We start from the raw sequence: 19,722 nt of genomic DNA, 5'->3' as shown, positions 1-19,722 counted from the left end.
GTTCCTTGTAAAATGAAAATGCTCAGCCAAAACCAACACCAAATGCACCCCAATGATTTGAGTCGAAAACGATGACCTTAATTTATGATAAAGACTAAACCCCTGAAGGCCTGAACAACAATGATTAGGCATTTCCGATTCTAGATCCGCATGGAATTTTCAGAATACTGAAAGCTGGTAAGAACCCATATTTTCCATCTCCGAGTCCAAAATGGACCCGGAAAAGTCCAAGTTCCCCGAATCCGGATGTCGACCCTGCATTGGCGAACATAAAAATCATTTGGATTATCAAATTTCTTTATAAATTGATTTGATACACGGGGTTTTCCAGTGTATGTCCGGGTTCTGAAAATTCATCCGGATACCGCATTTATGTACATTATTTAAAATATATAACGAATTCTCACTATCAAAAAAAAAAAAAAGAATTCTCATCATTTACCCTCAGTCCTAGTCTCCTGCACTAATATTTCTTTTGCTCTCTCATTCTCCTTTGAATTTTTCTTAAATATGTACAAAAAGCAGGGGTGATAAATTCGTTTTCATTTTGGTGCGCTCTTAAGCTCTTCACGGAGAGTTTTTCGTAACAGTGGTGACCGACATTTTGTCATGTACTTCAAGCAGCAAAGATTGCCCCTGAGTAGCTGTACCACCTGCAAAAAGCCATGTTCCAATTTCCAACGTTCAATCAAATGATCATCAATGGAATTGGACTTGGAGACTCAACAGTTTTGCCACCACCTTTACTTAAATTACCTGACTCATTTGGGGCCGTCGAATTGAAGACTGTTGTATACACAGCGAAGCCGCCAATAGTACCAGATTCATCTGCCGGGTATCGTACTCATCTGCTAGGGAGGCATCAACTAGCTCTCTAATTTCATTCCTCTTTATCATAGGCCTTGCCTACAGTTCAAGACAAACAGATATTTTCAATTTTTCATTATCATGCCTGCTTGCATGCGAGTGGGCAAAAAATCAAAAATTAAAGGACAGTTTATAAATGAATGACATACCCATAATACAAGGCTTTGCTGAGAGTAATCAAGAGCTCGGCGTCCTGTGACCAATTCCAGTAGTAATACACCGAAGGCAAAGACGTCGGTCTTTTCATCTACTATCCCATGCATTAAGAACTCAGGAGCAAGATAGCTGCAATTGTGAGAAACCAATGAATATGCAGGTGAAACATCGTTTCAAGATTACCAATGGAGGAAGGTTTAGCTTTACTAACCCAAACGTGCCTTCAACTTTTGATATTGTGTGATGAGTCCATTGCTCAGGTAGCCATTTCGCTAGTCCAAAATCACAAATCTGCACAGTACCGCCATCAGTTACCATTTTAAACTACAGATACATATAATGTCTCTAGTAGACATATTAAAAAGTATGTAGAAGTGTTTAAAGAATACCTGAGGCTCGAAGTCCTCAGTGAGCAAAATATTGGCAGCTTTAATATCTCTATGAATGATTCTCCTCTGACAGCCCTCATGAAGATAAAGTAAGCCTTCGGCTACCCCTAACGCAATCTTATACCTGATACCCCATTTCAGTTTCTCCTTCATACCTGCAATAAGGAGACAGATTCGTATTTAATTGATAAATTTCTTGTGAAGCTGTTATAAGAAACTCTAGCGCACAAAAATGTTAAAAAGACTAACCATAAAGGAGAGAAGCTAAGCTTCCATTAGGAGACAATTCAAGAACAATGTGCATGCCTCCTTCAATCCCATATCCTAATAACTTAGCAGTATTAGGATGATCGACATGAGCCATAATCCCAAGCTCCGATAAAAAGTCCGCTATAATCTCATCTGCTGTACCTCTTGTTAGCCGTTTGATTGCCACAAGCTGCCCATTTCTCAAACGCCCTTTGTAAACTTCAGCATAACCTCCCTTTCCAATCAAATTTTCTACACGTACAGAAGCCATGTTAAAGTTAATACCACAATCAAATTATAAACACCCAAAAGGAAAAATCGTATTACAAGTTCACACCGAAGCTGAAATTGTTGGTGGCGGATTGCAGCTCATAGAGGGAGAAAATCTTCTGGGGAGACTGTGAATCGTAGGAATTTACAAAAAGATTCCTCGGCATATCAATGCCCTCTCTCATACTACTGCTTCTTCTTATTGAAAGCTTGAGGGGATACAATGTGACTAATGATTTCTTCGATTTGTTTCTGAATAAGTCGTAGAATAAATGCCAGCGAGAATTGGATTTGGATTCCGGCTTAGTTTCAGAGCATGGTTCTTTTGAAGAACATGTTTCGGAGTCTTCGCTTCGAAAATAGTCCTCAAGAACCCCAACCGGCGAGCATGAATCTTCCTTCTTCTCCATGTCCAGATATTATAAAATCTGAAAAGATGAAAACTCAAATTTTAAATTCTAAATTATTGATTTGTTACTATTAAGCGAGAATTGAGAAGGATTAAAATTTTACCTGGACCAGAAACAGGGAATGAGAACAGAGCATTCTAAATTCTGTTTCTTTGTCCCGTCCTCTTATCTCTGCAAATTTGATCAGCAGACATAGAGAGTAAGCATGATAAATCAAACGAAATTTAACACTACAGAAAATAATTGATAGAGCAAAAACATGGGGAAGATAATAAAAACTAACGCTAACGTGAGTGCAAAGATATTGAATTGATGGAGGTTGCAGAAAAAGAAGAACAAGAAACAGAAATAGGACTCAAACTTTTGTGATACAGAAAACAGGAAAACAATTTATACCCATGATTTGAAACACAATAAATTGACAAAATATGGAAAAAGAATATATGCAATTAAGATACACAATTTGAGACATACCAGTCAAAAAAGAAACTAAAATATTCCCCAGATGGCAGAAAACAGAGAAACAAGAACACAAGAAATAGAAAGCAGAGGAGAGAGGAGCGGTGGACGGATACCGAGTCGGAGTTACTCAACCGCTTAAAAGACAAACTGGTTTCTCAATTTTATGCCATGTTAGTAAACTGGTGTTCAGATGTTTTTTTGTTTTTTTAAAAGAAGAAAAGATTTTAGCTTCATAATTTAAAAAACGTGAAAGTGAAATATTATTAGAAAATAAAAAACAAAAGCAAATAGTGGATGCTGTAGAGCGAATGGCTAACAAATTCTTATCCATGTCCCAGTAAGCTTCGATGGTCAGAGACGATTCTTTCTACTTTCCAAGTTTCAACTTTCAAGTTTCGATACTTCAAGATGTGGCGTGCAGGGATCATTCTACCACGTGAGCTTCCTTCTTTTTTCTTTTTTTTTTTGACAGATTGGGTTCAATTTGCATTCAAATTTTGCTTGCACGTCCTAAATACAATAAACAATACAACTTGTCCTTGCACGCACACCATTTGTACTACGACTTTGAAGTTTTCGTTGTTTTGTTCTTTTAACAAATATATAAATGTGTGAGTCAATTTTAGATTATCTCCTCTTTAAATGATTCCTTTATTTTCAAAATTTTTAATTTATCTTTGTTTTTGTTAATAAGATTAAAAAATCATCAATCCACTCTTATTCTCTCTTTTTTTTTTTGAATAAAAATAAAAGTAACTTAAGGTTTTTAAAGATAAAAAGGTGATTAAAAATTAATTAATTTTCAAGGAGTAATCCAAAATTTGTCCAAGATGAAAGTTGAAAATCAAACAATTTTTATGTAATTATAAAATAGCTCTGTTATTCATGAACAATTTTGATGCTCTTACTTTTGCTTTTTTCGAATATAATATTTCACAACTTAATTGTTAGTGTTGGGTTACTAAACATTAATACATGAATAAATAAATAAATAAATAACACTGCATTCATATCTCATTTATTATTATTAGTGTCATTGTTGTGGACAAGTTTTTAAATGTGCCCTCGAACTTATAGAAAACTCTAGCTTTTATGATTGAAACACTTAGATGTCACTAATTATACCAAATCATAAACATAGAATAAGTTAATTATTAACCGAGGGGGGTCATATCACACATGATGCCTTAAGAATGTATCAATCTCCGGTTTAAATTATATTTTGTAATCACTTGCTTCACAATGATTGCAAATATAAATTAAACAACTAAAATTGTTATACACAAAAATAAATAAATAAATAAACAAAAGCCCCACGCAAGGAATCAAGATCGTTTGTGCAGAAATGATTTTCGGACATCCTTAGCCCGCAAATAAAGAGATATAATTATTTTACGGGCAATCATAACATCTATATATTTATATATATATATATATATATATATACAATCTATTATATTTTTCTTCTACCAATTGGCATTATACGATATGAAATGATTGAAATTTTTCGCTTCTATTTTAAGCATGTGATTTCAGATTAGCTGTCAGATGATATTTTTGGGTTAGTTTATAAATTTTAATTTGGTTGATTCGAATATAAGTAGTGTCAACGAGAATTTGTTTACGGTTGGTGACTCCGTCTCGGTGGCTTATTTTCATCTTACGTTTAAATTCAACGGTCATGATATACTCGGCACTACTCCATCTTTTACCATTTTGGTAAATTTAATTGCAATAGTTTTGAAACGACCCACAAAAAAAAAAAAAAAAAACTTACCGTGATGTCCGTTTGAGAGGTGCTTGTTGAATACTTTCAAGATAATTGTTTTGTTTTGTTTTGTTTCCTCGAAAAAAGAAATCTTATTTTTCACTTTTTTTTAATCTAATTGTGGATACCTAATCCTTTTATTATCTACGTTGAATATTTGAATTTCTTTATGTGTATTGTATGATTATATTTTCTTAGCATTTATAAGTAGAGTAGTTTTTTTGTCAGGAATTTTAAAGTGCGGGAAAGTCCGGGAAAGCTTTAAAACCAAGTGGTTTTAAAGGTTTACAGTTTTAACCCTTTAAAACCATGCAGTTTTAAAGGCTTCTCACATTTTCCCACACTTTAAAATTTTTGACTGGAACATTTCTCTTTATAAATAAACATATTTTGATAAACTTATGATACACATATCACAATCTCATTTACATCAAAAGATCTAACTCAGGCTCAAATACATTAGATAAGAAGTGTAAAGATTGGGTCTTCGGGCCCACAACGAGCCTGGGCTAAGCTTGGGATGGGTTGAGCTTTTACTTTTTTTTTTCAAATTTTTTAAAAATTGTTGTAAAATAATCAATTTATTATAATAAATAATGAATTAAAGAAAATAAATATTTTAAAATAAAATAACAAATAAAGAAAATAAAGTAAATAAAAGTTTAAAAGTTTAATTTTTTAGTATTGGATTCTCAAATTTAAGCACTCTCTTAACTAATTAACACTTAAAAGTGAGTTTAGTATTATAATTTTAAGTTTTTTGATTCATTATTGATATATATATATATATTATGAATTTACACTTACTTTTTTTATTTTTTCATTATTTTTCAAATGTGAATTTATTATTCTAATTTATTAATTTATTTTTAAAAAAAAAACATAGAGAGCTTGGGCCTGGCTCGGGCATTTTTTAAGCTCTTGCCCAAGCCCTCATGTGCGCGAGGTCAGGTCAAAGTCCGTGAGAATGGGCCGGGCCAACCAGACTTTTTTGTCATCCCTAATCTCAAGTATCTGGAATTTCTTTTTGAATATTATATTGATGATCCGATCCGCAAGAACCATGATTGGGAATTGTTTGATTGTCTTTGAGAAGCAAAACATTATGAACTTGAATTCGGGACATCTATTCGAAATCTTAAAGAGAGATTGAATTTGTTATCTCATTTTTATTTTTTGTGAAAAAATACCAATTGAAGTGTAGGGTTTCCTCTAACAACATGGAGCTGGGTCAATCATTCAATCAAATGATAGGGAGTGTTTTTCCCATATCTTCTTGAGAAATAAGTAGGTTGCAAAATTGTGCTCAATTTCATATGTGGCAATTTCGCCAGAATCTTTTCGTTAGTTGGGGGAAGAATCTGGACGAATGGGAATACTATTTCAATTAGTATTACGAAAAAAACTTATTTTCAAGAGCATGATACATCCAAGACATGAGGTTATTTTCAAGCACATTTTATTCGTTTTCTTCATATTCAAACAAAATAATAATGATGATGATTAAAAAATATATATATTATTAGTAAATGCTACAAAATAACCTATAATTTGTATTTAATGTTGTAATCTGAAACAAGACAAAATGGACTCTTCTCTTTATTTTCTTCTCTTCACCGTCCAACAACATGCACGGATGGGTCCAAAAAGATTATGTATGGAGTATGGACCGACAAGCTCACCAAATTTGAGCACTCTGTGAATACGCCAGTTTCTATTTCAATACGATAAGTGTAACAACTTTTAATTTGTAGTTTTGGGTAATACGCCAGTTTCGTATTACTTCAAAGTTGAAACTATGAAATTCAAATCCATATGTTTCTAATTCGTTCTTTATATGATTGTCACTCTCGATACCCATATCAATTTTAAACAGAAAGAATTCGTGTCATTTATTGATTATTCAAGAGATAAATTTGCGATCGGAATTTGAGATTGTCGTTATTCAAGTTAGAACATCACACGTTTCATGCATGAATTAATTAATGAGCAATATAGAATAAAGTTTCATGTCATGACAAAAATATCTCATTCATTAAAATTTTTTCTTTTTTGGGTATACCGTCTTACTATAATGTATCATTTAAAATGTGAATGCAAAATTTGTGTGTATTTGATGATTTAAGTCTTGATATTTTTATGTTTAAGTTAATTGGTCCTAAGTTGTTGAGACTTGTACGTTGAGTGATGTGCTAATTTAGAGTCAGGCTTATTGTCAATTTTATCTTATCGTGTCCAAAATCAAATAAATGTAAGCACACACAAAATAGGGATAATGATACATTGCCTAATAAATAACGAGATGTTGTAACTAATGAATATTATTGGACCTAAAAGATTAGATTGCATTGCTTGATCGGTTTAGTTGGTGTCTCAACTTCAATTTTACATTTCTCTTTGTGGCGAAAATCACATAATTGATGCATGGGAAAACTTTATTGGTGACTATCACTAATTTTTTTCCCCCCCTCAATTATCCGTGCAATTTATGATTAAAATAATACTTTAACTTTTATTTGTTAAAAATTGGTGGAAACTCAAGCACCACAATATGGGCAATCAAGTGCTGCCTAATGAGCAACAAGGAATTGTGCCCATGAAAATAATTAGACTGATTTCCAATTTCAGTGTTAATCGGCTACTATTGGAGCTTGAGAAGTACTGTACACATTAGTAAAGTGTTTGAAATTTTATTTTCTTAAATTTTAACTCGGTAATAATAATTTATGAGTCTTTGAGATTTTATACGGTTTGTCCATTTGAATTAGATCAAAAAAGTACTTTAATATGAGTCCATGTATATGTATATATAGACTTTGGATTAAACCCTAATTGATATTAAGTTATAATTTTTAAGGCACAGTTGTTGAAAGAAAAAAATTGTAATTATAAAATAAAAGTTGATATTATCTAATGAATTTAATTTTAAATAATAATTTGATAAAAATAGTAAAATTATTATAGATTTTTATCATATAGGTAATGAGATCAACTCAACTTAACTTCCAAACTACAACGTCTAGTATTTACAAAACATTTTAGTTCGCCATTTTTTAAGTTATACATATCCAACCTCAATACTAACAAAAAGAATTTACCCAATGTAGAGTAGTTTTGATGCATTGGAGACATCCATTTTTACATGCCCTCAATTGATATAATAAAAATGGATTTGTTATATATATGAATAATATTAGGGATCTTAATATTTGGGTCTCAACTTATATTTTAATTGATATGTCATTCATCTATTGAATGTTATAATAATAATAATTTTATTACTTATCTAGAATTATTCTCTCTCATTCCCTCCCTCTTTCCCTCTCTCCTATGTGTGTGTGTGTGTGTGTAAATTGGTGAAGTCAACAAACTGGCTAACAATTTGGACAAATGATTCTATGAAAGAATTAAGGGAGTAATGACTGTATTGCCGTTAAAATAATAGAGGAAAAAAACTTTTTGCATCCTTAGGGTTTGATGCAATAGCTCATTACATTCTTATTTTATAATCAATAATCCATTTTGTCCTTAGTTTTTAAATCGGCCACCGTAATGCCTCTTGGTTGTCGCAACTCGCAACTAGTTACTTCTTCCTCCTCTCAGGTTGGGGTTACGATTGGCATGATGATATTTTGGTTGTTTATCAATTGATATACAAAAAAGACAATACTAATTATATTTTGGCCTAGTTAATTTAATGAACAATGCAATTATATATTAATGTATTGTTTGTATATATGCAGTAATGAGTCTACGCTCGTAGTCAAAGTGCTCTTACTTTTTTTTTAAAAAAAAAATTATTCTCCATTTCTGTTTCCATCTTTGCCTCACTCTTACAATCACATATTGATATTTTTATTATAACCAAAACTGTGTTTAAACCTGAATTAACAAACCAAAACCACACCAAATTATAAACTCGAATCAAATTGAACTAAACCGAACCAAACCAGACCAAACTGAAATAATCTTTCAACATGCTTAGGTTGAAATCTTAGACTCGAATGGGTTGTAACCTAAACCGAAAATCGTAAAAATTGAACCAAAAATCGAAATCATCATCCCTAATGAATATCACATCACTTACAATGAATTTTGAGATGTTTATGTAAAACAAAATAAGATTAGAACCTTTTTTTTTTGGTATATCATGAATATTTTTAGGATAAATGTACTAAATTACCATTGTTGCCTTATAAACTAATTGAATTTACTATCAGATGAGGTGTTGATGCCTTTGTCGAAACATTAGAGAGTTTTTTTTGTTCATTTTCATATAAATTGTGATTCCAAGTGTCATTTTTGAGAAATATTCAAGACTAATGGCATGTTTGGTTTGGAACAATATAAGGAGAGGAGAGAAGAGGAAAGGAGGAGAGGGGAAAAAATAAGGGGAGAAAAATGAATTCCTTGACCATCCAAACAATAAAAATGAAATTGACATTCTTTTTCACTCATTTTCTCTCCCCTTCTTTCCTTTCCGCTCCTACCATTTCTTCCAACCAAACATGGGTTAAGGGTATTTTCACAAAATGAACAAACAACATGCTTTTATGATAACACATGAAAAATGAATGATGTGAATGTTATTGTTCCATCCATAACTATTTTTATAGGAGTATTAATCTATCAGATGGTGGTCAAATAATGTATAAGTAAGAAATTTATTATCTAATAAATAAATGATACATGATAATAAAATTCGAATTAAAACTCAAATACTACTACTAAGATCTCCCTAGTATTAGGCTCCGTTTGGTACAGCTTATTAAATAGAGCTTATAACAGTAGAGCTTATAGCAGTAGAGCTTATACCAATAGAGCTTTTGGACAAAAAGTCATTGGGTGTTTGGTTGTCAATAAAAAAAGCACTTTTGAACCATTAAACTATGTGATATTTTTTATATTATATATATTTAGAAAAGCTTTATAACCTCTACTCCCAAAAGCTCAAATTTTGGGCTTTTCCTAATAGAGGTAAATTAGCTTATTTAAGCTAAAAAAACTCTACTAAAAAAATAACCAAACACCATAAAAAATTTTAAAAAGTGCTTATACGATTAAATAAGCACTTATGGCTCTTAAATAAGTCATACCAAACAGGCTCTTATTGTCTTTTGTACAAGCGCTTTTCACTTGAAATGGTAAAATGGATAGACGTTCGAATAGCATTCCCCATAAGGAAAAGAGAAATAAGGTTGTACAAGAAAGTCTAAAAGAATAGATAAACAAAGGAGGATTTATTGATGATTTATTGATGTCATTAAATCCCAATAAACTTTGCATCGAATTTTATGTGACATGAGAATATATTTATATAAAATACAGTACCTGATGAAAAGATAGTGCAATAATTCGGACCAATGGAACATCTTACAGAACATCAAGTTTAAGACAAGACAGAGACTTCCTATCTAACTCAAAAAAAAAATAAAATAAAATAAAAGGCCATACGAGAAGGAGAAGGAGACCTCCTTGTTAAGACTTAGAAATTGATGACATGTCTTTGCAATTTTCTTTTGTCTCTTTCATTTTTTTTTTAAGAAGAGTCTCCTTTCAGATCCAGAGCAGCCCATTATAATAACACCCTATTCCGCCTGTAAGATAAAAAATAACTAATCCTCCCCTACAGTTAAAACATGTTATTGCACCCCTTTCTTGAACTTTCACACACAAATTCGAATCAAACACGTAATAAATTGACTAATAATATAATTGACAATTTGATGAATGGACTTGAAGTTTCTATTGACAGACAAAAATAAGGCGTTGAAAATTAACAAACTAGGTAAGTAAGGAAGCAATAACTTTTATTTATTATATTTTTATTGAACGAAATCAAATGAATTGAACTATCTCACCTTCTCTGAAGCTTCAAATTTGCAGTAGGTTAAGCTAATCAACTGTCATAACTGGCTGGCTGTGTTTGCCTTGCCTGCCGCCATCACCCGTTGCATGCCATAGGGAATTTACTAGTGATTAGTCAAACTCCCAACTCAAATTACACTAGTTTACTCAAATTGCACCACAATCCCCAAGCACAAGCACGTGCACATGCTTTTCCTTATTGTTGTCTTTGTACTGCTACCAACACCGCCCGGTATCTCTCCCCGTCCCCGAGATGTCGATGTCGATGCCGATGTCATTCTTACGAGGCCTTGTTCTCATTCTTTTCCTGGCGGCCTCCACAACAACGGCCGCGGCACAACGAAACGCCACCGTTTCGTGCCCGCTTGACTTCAACTTCTTACAGCAGCTGATGTCCCAGTTCAAGACTCCGAGTGACCTGCCCTCGCAGTGTCAGAACGTTAAAAAGGGCCTTCGTCTCGTGGATTCACAATACCTCAAACGCACCGGAAACTTCCTGCCGCCCCTCAACGCCTCCGAGTCATGCTGGCGCGTTTACCAAACCCTTGTCGACAGAGTCGCTCCGAACTTCGACGTACGCTCCCGCTGCGGCTTCCAAACCGATTGGATCTCTGAAGGCTGTATGAACATCTCCACGATATCCCAGTTCGAGAGGTTGATTCCCCAGTCCACTCTCGACGACGTCGTTTCCAACTGTAACCAGTCCTTGGGGAATAGTGCCCCTTGTGCTGCTTGTACTACCAGCTTGGCCCGCTTGCAGGCCTATTTGACCGGGCCTTCCGTTGGGAACTTGTCTGATTGTCTGGCCTATCCTTCCATTTACGCCGCCGCGGCCGCCAATCAGTTTGGTCCCACCGATACGGGCACTGCTAACTGTTTGTTCTCATTTGAGTTTGCTGAATCATCAAAGAAGAGTAAGAAGAAGAACAAGGGCTTAATTGCCGGGGTCTTGGTTGTTTGTGTTGTTGGGTTGTTGCTAATTTCTGGTGGGGTTTGGATCTTTTGGCGTAAGCGTGTGGTTTCTAACAGAAGAAAGAAGAGGGAACGAGAAGAGGTTAATAGAATTGAAATGGGATTGGAGTCTATTCATGAGAGTACTAATTTGGTCAGGTTCACATTTGATGACATTAAGAAAGCTACTCGGAATTTCTCAAGGGATAATATCATTGGGAGAGGAGGTTATGGTAATGTCTACAAAGGGCTTTTGCCCGATGGCTCTGAGGTTGCTTTGAAGAGGTTCAAGAATTGTTCCGCGGCGGGTGATGCAACTTTCAAGCATGAGGTGGAGGTTATTGCTAGCGTTAGGCATGTCAATCTTGTTGCTTTGAGAGGTTATTGTATTGCCACTACTCAGTTAGAGGGTCACCAGAGGATTATTGTCTGTGATTTGATGAAGAATGGAAGCGTTTATGATCATTTGTTTGCTTCCAATGGGCCGAAGCTTAGTTGGCCTCTTAGGCAGTCGATTGCTCTTGGGACGGCAAGGGGATTGGCCTATTTGCATTTTGGTGCACAGCCGGCAATTTTTCACAGGGATATTAAAGCTAGTAATATATTATTGGATGAGAAGTTTGAGGCAAAGGTGGGGGATTTTGGGCTTGCAAAGTTTACACCGGAGGGGTTCACTCATTTGAGTACTAGGGTGGCTGGGACAATGGGATATCTTGCTCCTGAGTATGCTTTGTATGGGCAATTGACTGACAGGAGTGATGTGTACAGCTTTGGTGTTGTGCTTCTGGAGCTTTTGAGTGGCAGGAAGGCACTCATTATGAATGATGATGGCCAAGCTTCTCTTGTGACGGACTGGGCTTGGTCATTGGTGAAGGAGGGGAGAGCTCTGGATGTTATTGAAGATGGTATGCCAGAGATGGGTGTACCCGAAGTTCTAGAGAAGTATGTAACGATTGCCGTTCTTTGTTCCCATCCACAGTTATATGCCAGGCCAACGATGGATCAGGTCGTGAAAATGTTGGAAACTGAGCAGTCTGTTCCCACAATCCCAGAACGACCAATTTCTCTTGTAGCTGAGATAGATGAGATTGAGAAGTCTATGAGCAGTAATAGTGGCTCAGGTCAGTTCTCAAGTTATACCGGCTATCAGGCTTTTACTGAAATTGAGCGCCCTTCTAGTCATAAGGAAGAAGTGAGAATCTCTGATTCCAGTCATAAGGAAGAAGTGAGAAACTCTGGTTCCAAACCAGTAGAATTGTTGTAATTACCGGTGTCTGCACCGATGGTTTTGTTGGCCTTGATATATTTTTTATATGGCTTTCGTGGTTCTTGAAATTTGAATCATGTTCCACCTTGTAAAGAGTACATAGATGCATAATTCAAAGTTGATTCTTTTCAAGTAGGGTGCATCGTGATAACAAAGCTAAAATTCTACTTGTATATGAATAGCAGGTGTTTTCATTTACTAAGGTCCTGTGTGGTTTTGGTGTTTTTGCAAATTTTGCTCATAAGATTGTGTTATTACGGGATATTGTGAGTGATATGCATTTAACATTGTTGCTTCTTGAGGATCCGACACTGCATCTATAGATGTCAATGTGGAGAGGCCAACCGAGGATACCTGTGTGAAGTAAATGCATTTGAGAAGTCTTCATTACCTGTCTCTTTCGATTGATAGAGTAAATGCTCCAGGCTTAATCTGCTTGTTTTGGACCTAAGTGTCTGCATAAAAGCATAGTCGGTTAAGAGCTGTTAGAAGATTAAGGAAAATGTGGCAGTTTCATACGGGTGAAACTTGTGCTGGAAGAAACAGCACACCATCTCGGTACAAGGTGGGATTTGTCTCTGTACATTGAATGTTATGGTCAACTATCTGAGACTACTGGTGTTTGTAGCTTCATTGATCTTCTTGTTGCTTTTTCTATAGCCTTATCGCTGCATTTTTATAGTTCAAACTGATGGATTCGGCCAGTTCTTTAATCGGGATTTACCGAAGAAACTAATTCTGAATTTTGTGCTGTGGCAGTAAATATGGGAAGTTATATTCGAGTCTTGTTATATGTTCTTGTTCTGAGATGTTAACATTCGAGTCTTACTATATGTTCTTGTTCTGAGGTGATGTTTCATGTTAAATCAATTCTGAAAAATTGTGGGAAAGGGATCTGCAAGTTCTCTTGAGCCTGAAGGTCAATTTGAGCTACAACCATGCTTGTTCACTCTGAGATTGGCAAGGCATGATGTTGAATTTCGTTTTTACTTGCAAATGGGTGGAAATATTTGTTGGCGAACTGCAAATTTAATGCAACCGTGAAAATTTAGTGTCGATCATTTTTATAAGTACCCTCTTGATCTATCAAGTTCTTACGGCATCAATTTGAAAGATCTCATATATGTTGTTCATTATTATTATTATTATTTCTCCAAGGCCTGCATTCCTTTATTCAAATATATCCCAAAACAACCACTTTTGAATTCATCATCGAAACACATGGCAAATTGCAACTCTCCATTTGTTTTTTTAATATTTTTTCAGGAGTGAACCAATGCGGTTGCCAACTCTCCATTCTAAATCGGTGGCTGGCTGTACCTAATTTATTACTAAGTAAAATGGGTAGTAGATCAGATCACTGTCGTCACCAGAATTGTTGTTGGATAATGGACAGGATGCGTAAATAACTTGAATCAGTCTCACATCTTTGGGGATAAAAGACAAACAACCAACTCATTTTCCTGTCAAGAATTGCTTGTCAAAAGGAATCTCAAGCCAAACACAACTCTGCCAAACCTTTCTCCATTTTTAATTAATTAATTTATTTATTTAGGAAAAGGGGCTATTACCTACAAAATTTATGAAAATGGTCATACATATCCCCAAATTTTTTATAAATAAAGTTAAATAATATCTTTTATATATAATGATTAAAATAATTAACTTTAAATATTTGAGTAAATATACATAAACACAAATAATTTAATCTATTTAATAAATTAATAATATTAAAATATTTAAAAATAATTTTTTATTATTACTATATTATTTTAATACTTTCATGAATCTATTACAAAGATTTTAAATAAATCTCTCAGTTAAATATACTTTACATTTAATAAAATATATTGCACGCATTAATAATATTAAAATTATTTTACATTGTATCCCAAATATTTTGAATTTTTATATACTTATTTTAATATTATGTTTTCATTTATTCTAAAACTTTTTTTAATATAATAAAATTTATCTAATAGATTGTAAAATATTATAGTATTTTTTAATTATTAAAATTATTTAAAATATTTATATTATATTAATATTTATTATAAAATATTTGAGCCAATTTTTTTAGGATAATAAAATAAAAGGCTATCATGTCTCTTGTTGGAAACTTAACTGTTTCCTTATAATGTAGGATAGACACACACAACCGTCGTTTTCCTATTTTTTTATTAATTCAACTTGGCACTTTGACGTATCCATAATTTCATTCTTATCTTACAATTTAACTACGGCTTATAATCTCCATGTGAAAGTCGATGTAGTAAAATAAAAGGCACACTCGCTGTGCCTTCAGCTGTGAAGCATTTCATGGGGGCTAATTAAGCTTATTAAGACATTTTAAATGATACAGAAGGTATGGGTGCCGAAAGAAATTAGCCACATCCCAGGTGAAGAAAAATCTGAAATTGTCTTTGATTTTCTTGAATCTTTAGAGGTTCGCACGACAGTTGACAATTCTAAACACGAGATAACGAGGGACCTAGATTTTCTCCTACACAAACAAACCGTGGGAAAATTTACTTCGAAGAAATTCTCTTTAAGTCATGTTGGCTTGCGGTTTCTGCCTGTTCATGTATCTTTAAGTCATCTTTTCAGGTTTCAGTTTTCATGCAAACGACAAAATAACACCAGTTGAGTTTAGTAGCGTACATATTACTTCGAGTAGAACGTGTACATATGGTCGTTGATTCAGATTCATTATCCAGTTGTGTGAAAAAACAAATTGCCTACTTGTCCTCAGTGTTAGTACTTTCATAAAACTCACGAAGGAGTATTGAGGGAAGACTCAAGAAATTCCAGCCTCTTGTGGCTAATTGATAGATGATATAGTTTGCTTCTGCTTCCATCTTCGCGTATCTCCTTTATCTTGTAACAATTTCTTTCAATTTCTTCTATTAGATAAACTAAGGCAACTTTTTGGAAGGTATCAGCATCATCATGGACGTCAAAGAGGATGTTCAAGAAAATATAAGGGAACCACTTATGCCGATTGAGAACATCTTAGCTCATGAAGATGGTGGAGCTGGTGACCGAACAAACAACAAGAAAGTAAATCCGTGCATGGTTTACTTCAGCACACCCATTGCAGTTTGCGGTTCTTATGCTTTCGGATCGTGTGTAAGTCCATTTCCTGAAACCAAATTCTGAAACAATGATTTTCACTTTTTTTTCTGTTGAATGCTTGGAAGGCTTAGGTTGTGGAATTGTCAATTTGGTTTTGCAGGCTGGATATTCATCTCCTACTCAGAGTGCTATCAGGGAAGATATCGCTCTGTCCCTCGCAGAGGTATGCTGATGAATGGGCATTCTTCTAATTAGTTCCAAATTAATCACTTTTTTAGTGTATGTTTATTTACTAAGAAGTAAAGAATCATGAGTTTAGTGTCTTGACAAGGATGTTTTAGCGACAGAGCATGTCTTGTTGAATACAAGTTATATTAAGCTGAAGCAGATGTGCAGAAATGTTATTATGATTCCTGCAGAGACTAATTCCATTCAGTTGGTAAATATGAAATTTTTTCATTTTGGTTTTGGTTTATACTCATGCAGTATTCCGTGTTTGGCTCCATATTAACATTTGGTGCCATGATCGGGGCAATCACCAGTGGGCCAATTGCTAATTATGTTGGTCGGAAAGGGGTAAGAAGATATATATTTTTTAGCTGATTAATCACTGCATGTTTAGGATATGAGCTTAATTGTGTTCTAGTGAATATTTAGCTTGTAAGATTGTTTAATATGTGCAGGCAATGAGAGTTTCAAGTGTCTTCTGCGTTGCAGGATGGCTTGCTATTTACTTTGCTGAGGTTCATATATTCTTAAGCTCTACTAATATTTTTTTGTTCCCCTATTTCTTTCAGCTACATAGCAAAGAGAACAATTTTCCTATAAACTTACCAATTATATTCTTTCTGTTTTGATTGAAACAAAAGGGGGTTTGGCCATTGGATATTGGAAGATTGGCAACAGGATATGGAATGGGAGTCTTTTCGTATGTGGTGCCGGTTTTTATTGCTGAAATTGCACCCAAGAATCTTCGAGGAGCACTAACAGCTGCAAATCAGGTAAGCTAAAAATGCAGACATCTTAATTGGAGGAAATTCTCATTTGTCATTTTAATTTATCTCTCGAATAGCTAGTTGCCCCAAAATTAAGCAATCTATGATCTATCTAATTGTTTCTGATGTTTGTATATAGCTTATGATCTGTGCTGGTGTGTCAGTTGCCTTCATAATTGGGACGGTACTAACATGGAGAGCTTTAGCACTAACAGGTGAAAATGATTAACCATCCATTTATTCAACTGTCCAAGAAAACTTAAAAAGGAAAACGAACTACGAAAGGATAATGAAACAGAAGGCTTACAGACAATTATTGCAGGTATCATCCCCTGTGCAATTTTGTTTTTGGGTCTCTTTTTCATCCCGGAGTCTCCTAGATGGCTGGTAAGGATACCTGATAATGACACTCCAAGAAAAAGATGAATACATGAAACTGAACTTGCCATGGATACAGGCAAAGACAGGAAAGGAAAAAGAGTTTGAAGCTGCGCTACAGAAACTTCGTGGCAAGGATGCTGATATAACACATGAGGCAGCTGGAATCCAGGTCTTATATCTGAGTTATAAGTATCATTCCACACTGACTATGTGTATTGGACCATTGAGAAGAAAATTTATCTGAAGCATTTTTTTCGTTGCTTAACAGGATTACATAGAAACTCTAGAAAGGCTCCCAAAAGCTGGAATGCTGGATTTGTTTCAAAGAAGATACTTGCGCTCAGTCACGGTACAAATTCCTCTTTCTCCTTCATCTATAATGCAACTACATTTTATCTTCTCATTGACTCCTCCTACAATTTATTCATTTTGACAAGATTGGAGTCGGATTGATGGTGTTTCAACAATTTGGTGGAATCAATGGAATCTGTTTTTACAGCAGCACTATTTTTGAGTCAGCAGGTAATGAGATCTCTGCAAGGATATGCTTTCATGTTCTCTCAAAAATTTAGAACGACCATAATATTTTGGTTCTTATACTTGTAATGTCCTTAGGATTTTCTTCCAGCGTTGGAACAATAATCTATGCCATTCTTCAGGTTTCTATCTCTCACCGACTCTAGTAATTTCTCGGAATTTAGACACTTTTTCTAATAGGACTGACCTGAGCAAGTTATTTTCTGCAGGTTGTTGTTACAGGCCTAAATACAATTGTGATCTTCACGAGCATAAGGTACCTTTTAAAAAAAAAAAAAATTATTCTCCATCTTTGCCTCACTCTTACAATCACATATTGCTATTTTATTATAACCGAAACTGTGTTTAGACCTGAATTAACAAACCAAAACCACACCAAATTATATACTCGTATCAAATTGAACCAAACCGAACCAAACCGAACCAAAGTAGACCAAACTGAAACAATCTTTCAACATGCTTAGGTTGAAATCTTAGACTCGAATGGGTTGTAACCTAAACCGAAAATCGTAAAAATTGAACAACAAAAAATCGAAATCCTCATCCCTAATGAATATCACATCACTTACAATGAATTTTGAGATGTTTATGTAAAACAAAATAAGATTAGAACCTTTTTTTTTTTAGTATATCATGAATATTTTTAGGATAAATGTACTAAATTACCATTGTTGCCTTATAAACTAATTGAATTTACAATCAAATGATGTGTGGATGCCTTTGTCGAAACATTAGAGAGTTTTTTTTGTTCATTTTCATATAAATTGTGATTCCAAGTGTCATTTTTGAGAAATATTCAAGACTAATGGCATGTTTGGTTTGGAACAATATAAGGAGAGGAGAGAAGAGGAAAGGAGGAGAGGGGAAAAAATAAGGGGAGAAAAATGAATTCATTGACCATCCAAACAATAAAAATGAAATTGACATTCTTTTTCACTCATTTTCACTCATTTTCTCTCCCATTCTTTCCTTTCCGCTCCTACCATTTCTTCCAACCAAACATGGGTTAAGGGTATTTTTACAAAATGAACAAACAACATGCTTTTATGATAACACATGAAAAATGAGTGATGTGAATGTTATTGTTCCATCCATAACTATTTTTATAGGAGTATTGATTTATCAGATGGTGGTCAAATAATGTATAAGTTATGAAATTTATTATCTAATAAATAAATGATACATGATAATAAAATTTGGATTAAAACTCAAATACTACTACTAAGATCTCCCTAGTATTATTGTCTTTTGTACAAGCGCTTTTCACTTTAAATGGTAAAATGGATAGACGTTCGAATAGCATTCCCCATAAGGAAAAGAGAAATAAGGTTGTACAAGAAAGTCTAAAAGAATAGATAAACAAAGGAGGATTTATTGATGATTTATTGATGTCATTAAATCCCAATAAACTTTGCATCGAATTTTATGTGACATGAGAATATATTTATATAAAATACAGTACCTGATGAAAAGATAGTGCAATAATTCGGACCAATGGGACATCTTACAGAACATCAAGTTTAAGACAAGACAGAGACTTCCTATCTAACTCAAAAAAAATAAAAAATAAAATAAAAGGCCATACGAGAAGGAGAAGGAGAAGGAGAAGGAGACCTCCTTGTAAAGACTTAGAAATTGATGACATGTCTTTGCAATTTTCTTTTGTCTCTTTCTTTTGTCTCTTTCATTTTTTTTAAAAAGAGTCTCCTTTCAGATCCAGAGCAGCCCATTATAAAAACACCCTATTCCGCCTGTAAGATAAAAAATAACCAATCCTCCCCTACATATTATTGCATCCCTTTCTTGAACTTTCACACACAAATTCGATGAATGGACTTGAATTTTCTATTGACAGACAAAAATAAGGCGTTGAAAATGAACAAACTAGGTAAGTAAGGAAGCAATAACTTTTATTTATTATATTTTTATTGAACGAAATCAAATGAATTGAACTATCTCACCTTCTCTGAAGCTTCAAATTTGCAGTAGGTTAAGTTAATCAACTGTCATAACTGGCTGGCTGTGTTGCCTTGCCTGCCGCCTTCACCCATTGCTCGGCATATGGAATTTACTAGTG

At 34.1% G+C, this 19,722-nt stretch overlaps 3 protein-coding genes across 6 annotated transcripts; 2 read left to right on the top strand and 1 right to left on the bottom strand.

Annotated features, from left to right (window-relative positions):
- Positions 1 to 459: 459 nt before the first annotated feature.
- LOC18049833 (receptor-like cytosolic serine/threonine-protein kinase RBK2) lies at positions 460 to 3,181 on the bottom strand. 3 transcript variants are annotated; one of them, XM_024189938.1, is made up of 9 exons: positions 3,121 to 3,181; positions 2,445 to 2,512; positions 1,999 to 2,359; positions 1,662 to 1,913; positions 1,413 to 1,567; positions 1,235 to 1,314; positions 1,017 to 1,152; positions 757 to 906; positions 460 to 653 (listed from the first exon to the last, which is right to left on the bottom strand). In XM_024189938.1, exons 3-9 carry the CDS (start codon positions 2,339 to 2,341, stop codon positions 543 to 545), a joined length of 1,227 nt encoding a protein of 408 aa, XP_024045706.1. In that variant the 5' UTR covers positions 2,342 to 2,359; positions 2,445 to 2,512; positions 3,121 to 3,181; the 3' UTR covers positions 460 to 542. The 3 variants fall into 3 exon arrangements, with proteins under 3 accessions (XP_024045706.1, XP_006444175.1, XP_024045707.1); XM_006444112.2 differs by lacking the exon at positions 3,121 to 3,181 and adding an exon at positions 2,816 to 3,089; XM_024189939.1 differs by lacking the exon at positions 3,121 to 3,181 and adding an exon at positions 2,625 to 2,800.
- Positions 3,182 to 10,046: 6,865 nt separating this feature from the next.
- Positions 10,047 to 13,439, top strand: LOC18046358 (probable LRR receptor-like serine/threonine-protein kinase RKF3). The gene has a single exon (XM_024188282.1). It carries the CDS (start codon positions 10,693 to 10,695, stop codon positions 12,652 to 12,654), a length of 1,962 nt encoding a protein of 653 aa, XP_024044050.1. The 5' UTR covers positions 10,047 to 10,692; the 3' UTR covers positions 12,655 to 13,439.
- A 1,507-nt stretch (positions 13,440 to 14,946) lies between these two features.
- LOC18046357 (sugar transporter ERD6-like 7) lies at positions 14,947 to 19,703 on the top strand. Of its 2 annotated transcripts, XM_024188284.1 has the most exons (13): positions 14,948 to 15,786; positions 15,893 to 15,955; positions 16,219 to 16,308; positions 16,416 to 16,475; positions 16,602 to 16,733; positions 16,867 to 16,942; positions 17,050 to 17,114; positions 17,185 to 17,277; positions 17,377 to 17,457; positions 17,546 to 17,630; positions 17,724 to 17,767; positions 17,855 to 17,901; positions 19,618 to 19,703. In XM_024188284.1, exons 1-13 carry the CDS (start codon positions 15,607 to 15,609, stop codon positions 19,637 to 19,639), a joined length of 1,038 nt encoding a protein of 345 aa, XP_024044052.1. In that variant the 5' UTR covers positions 14,948 to 15,606; the 3' UTR covers positions 19,640 to 19,703. The 2 variants fall into 2 exon arrangements, with proteins under 2 accessions (XP_006444173.2, XP_024044052.1); XM_006444110.2 differs by lacking the exon at positions 19,618 to 19,703 and having other exon boundaries at positions 14,947 to 15,786; positions 17,855 to 18,251.
- Positions 19,704 to 19,722: the final 19 nt, after the last annotated feature.

This window comes from Citrus clementina, unplaced genomic scaffold (genome assembly GCF_000493195.1).
Source record: "Citrus clementina cultivar Clemenules unplaced genomic scaffold, Citrus_clementina_v1.0 scaffold_3, whole genome shotgun sequence".
Lineage (NCBI taxonomy): Eukaryota > Viridiplantae > Streptophyta > Magnoliopsida > Sapindales > Rutaceae > Citrus > Citrus x clementina.
This window is presented reverse-complemented; position numbering and strand designations above follow the sequence as displayed.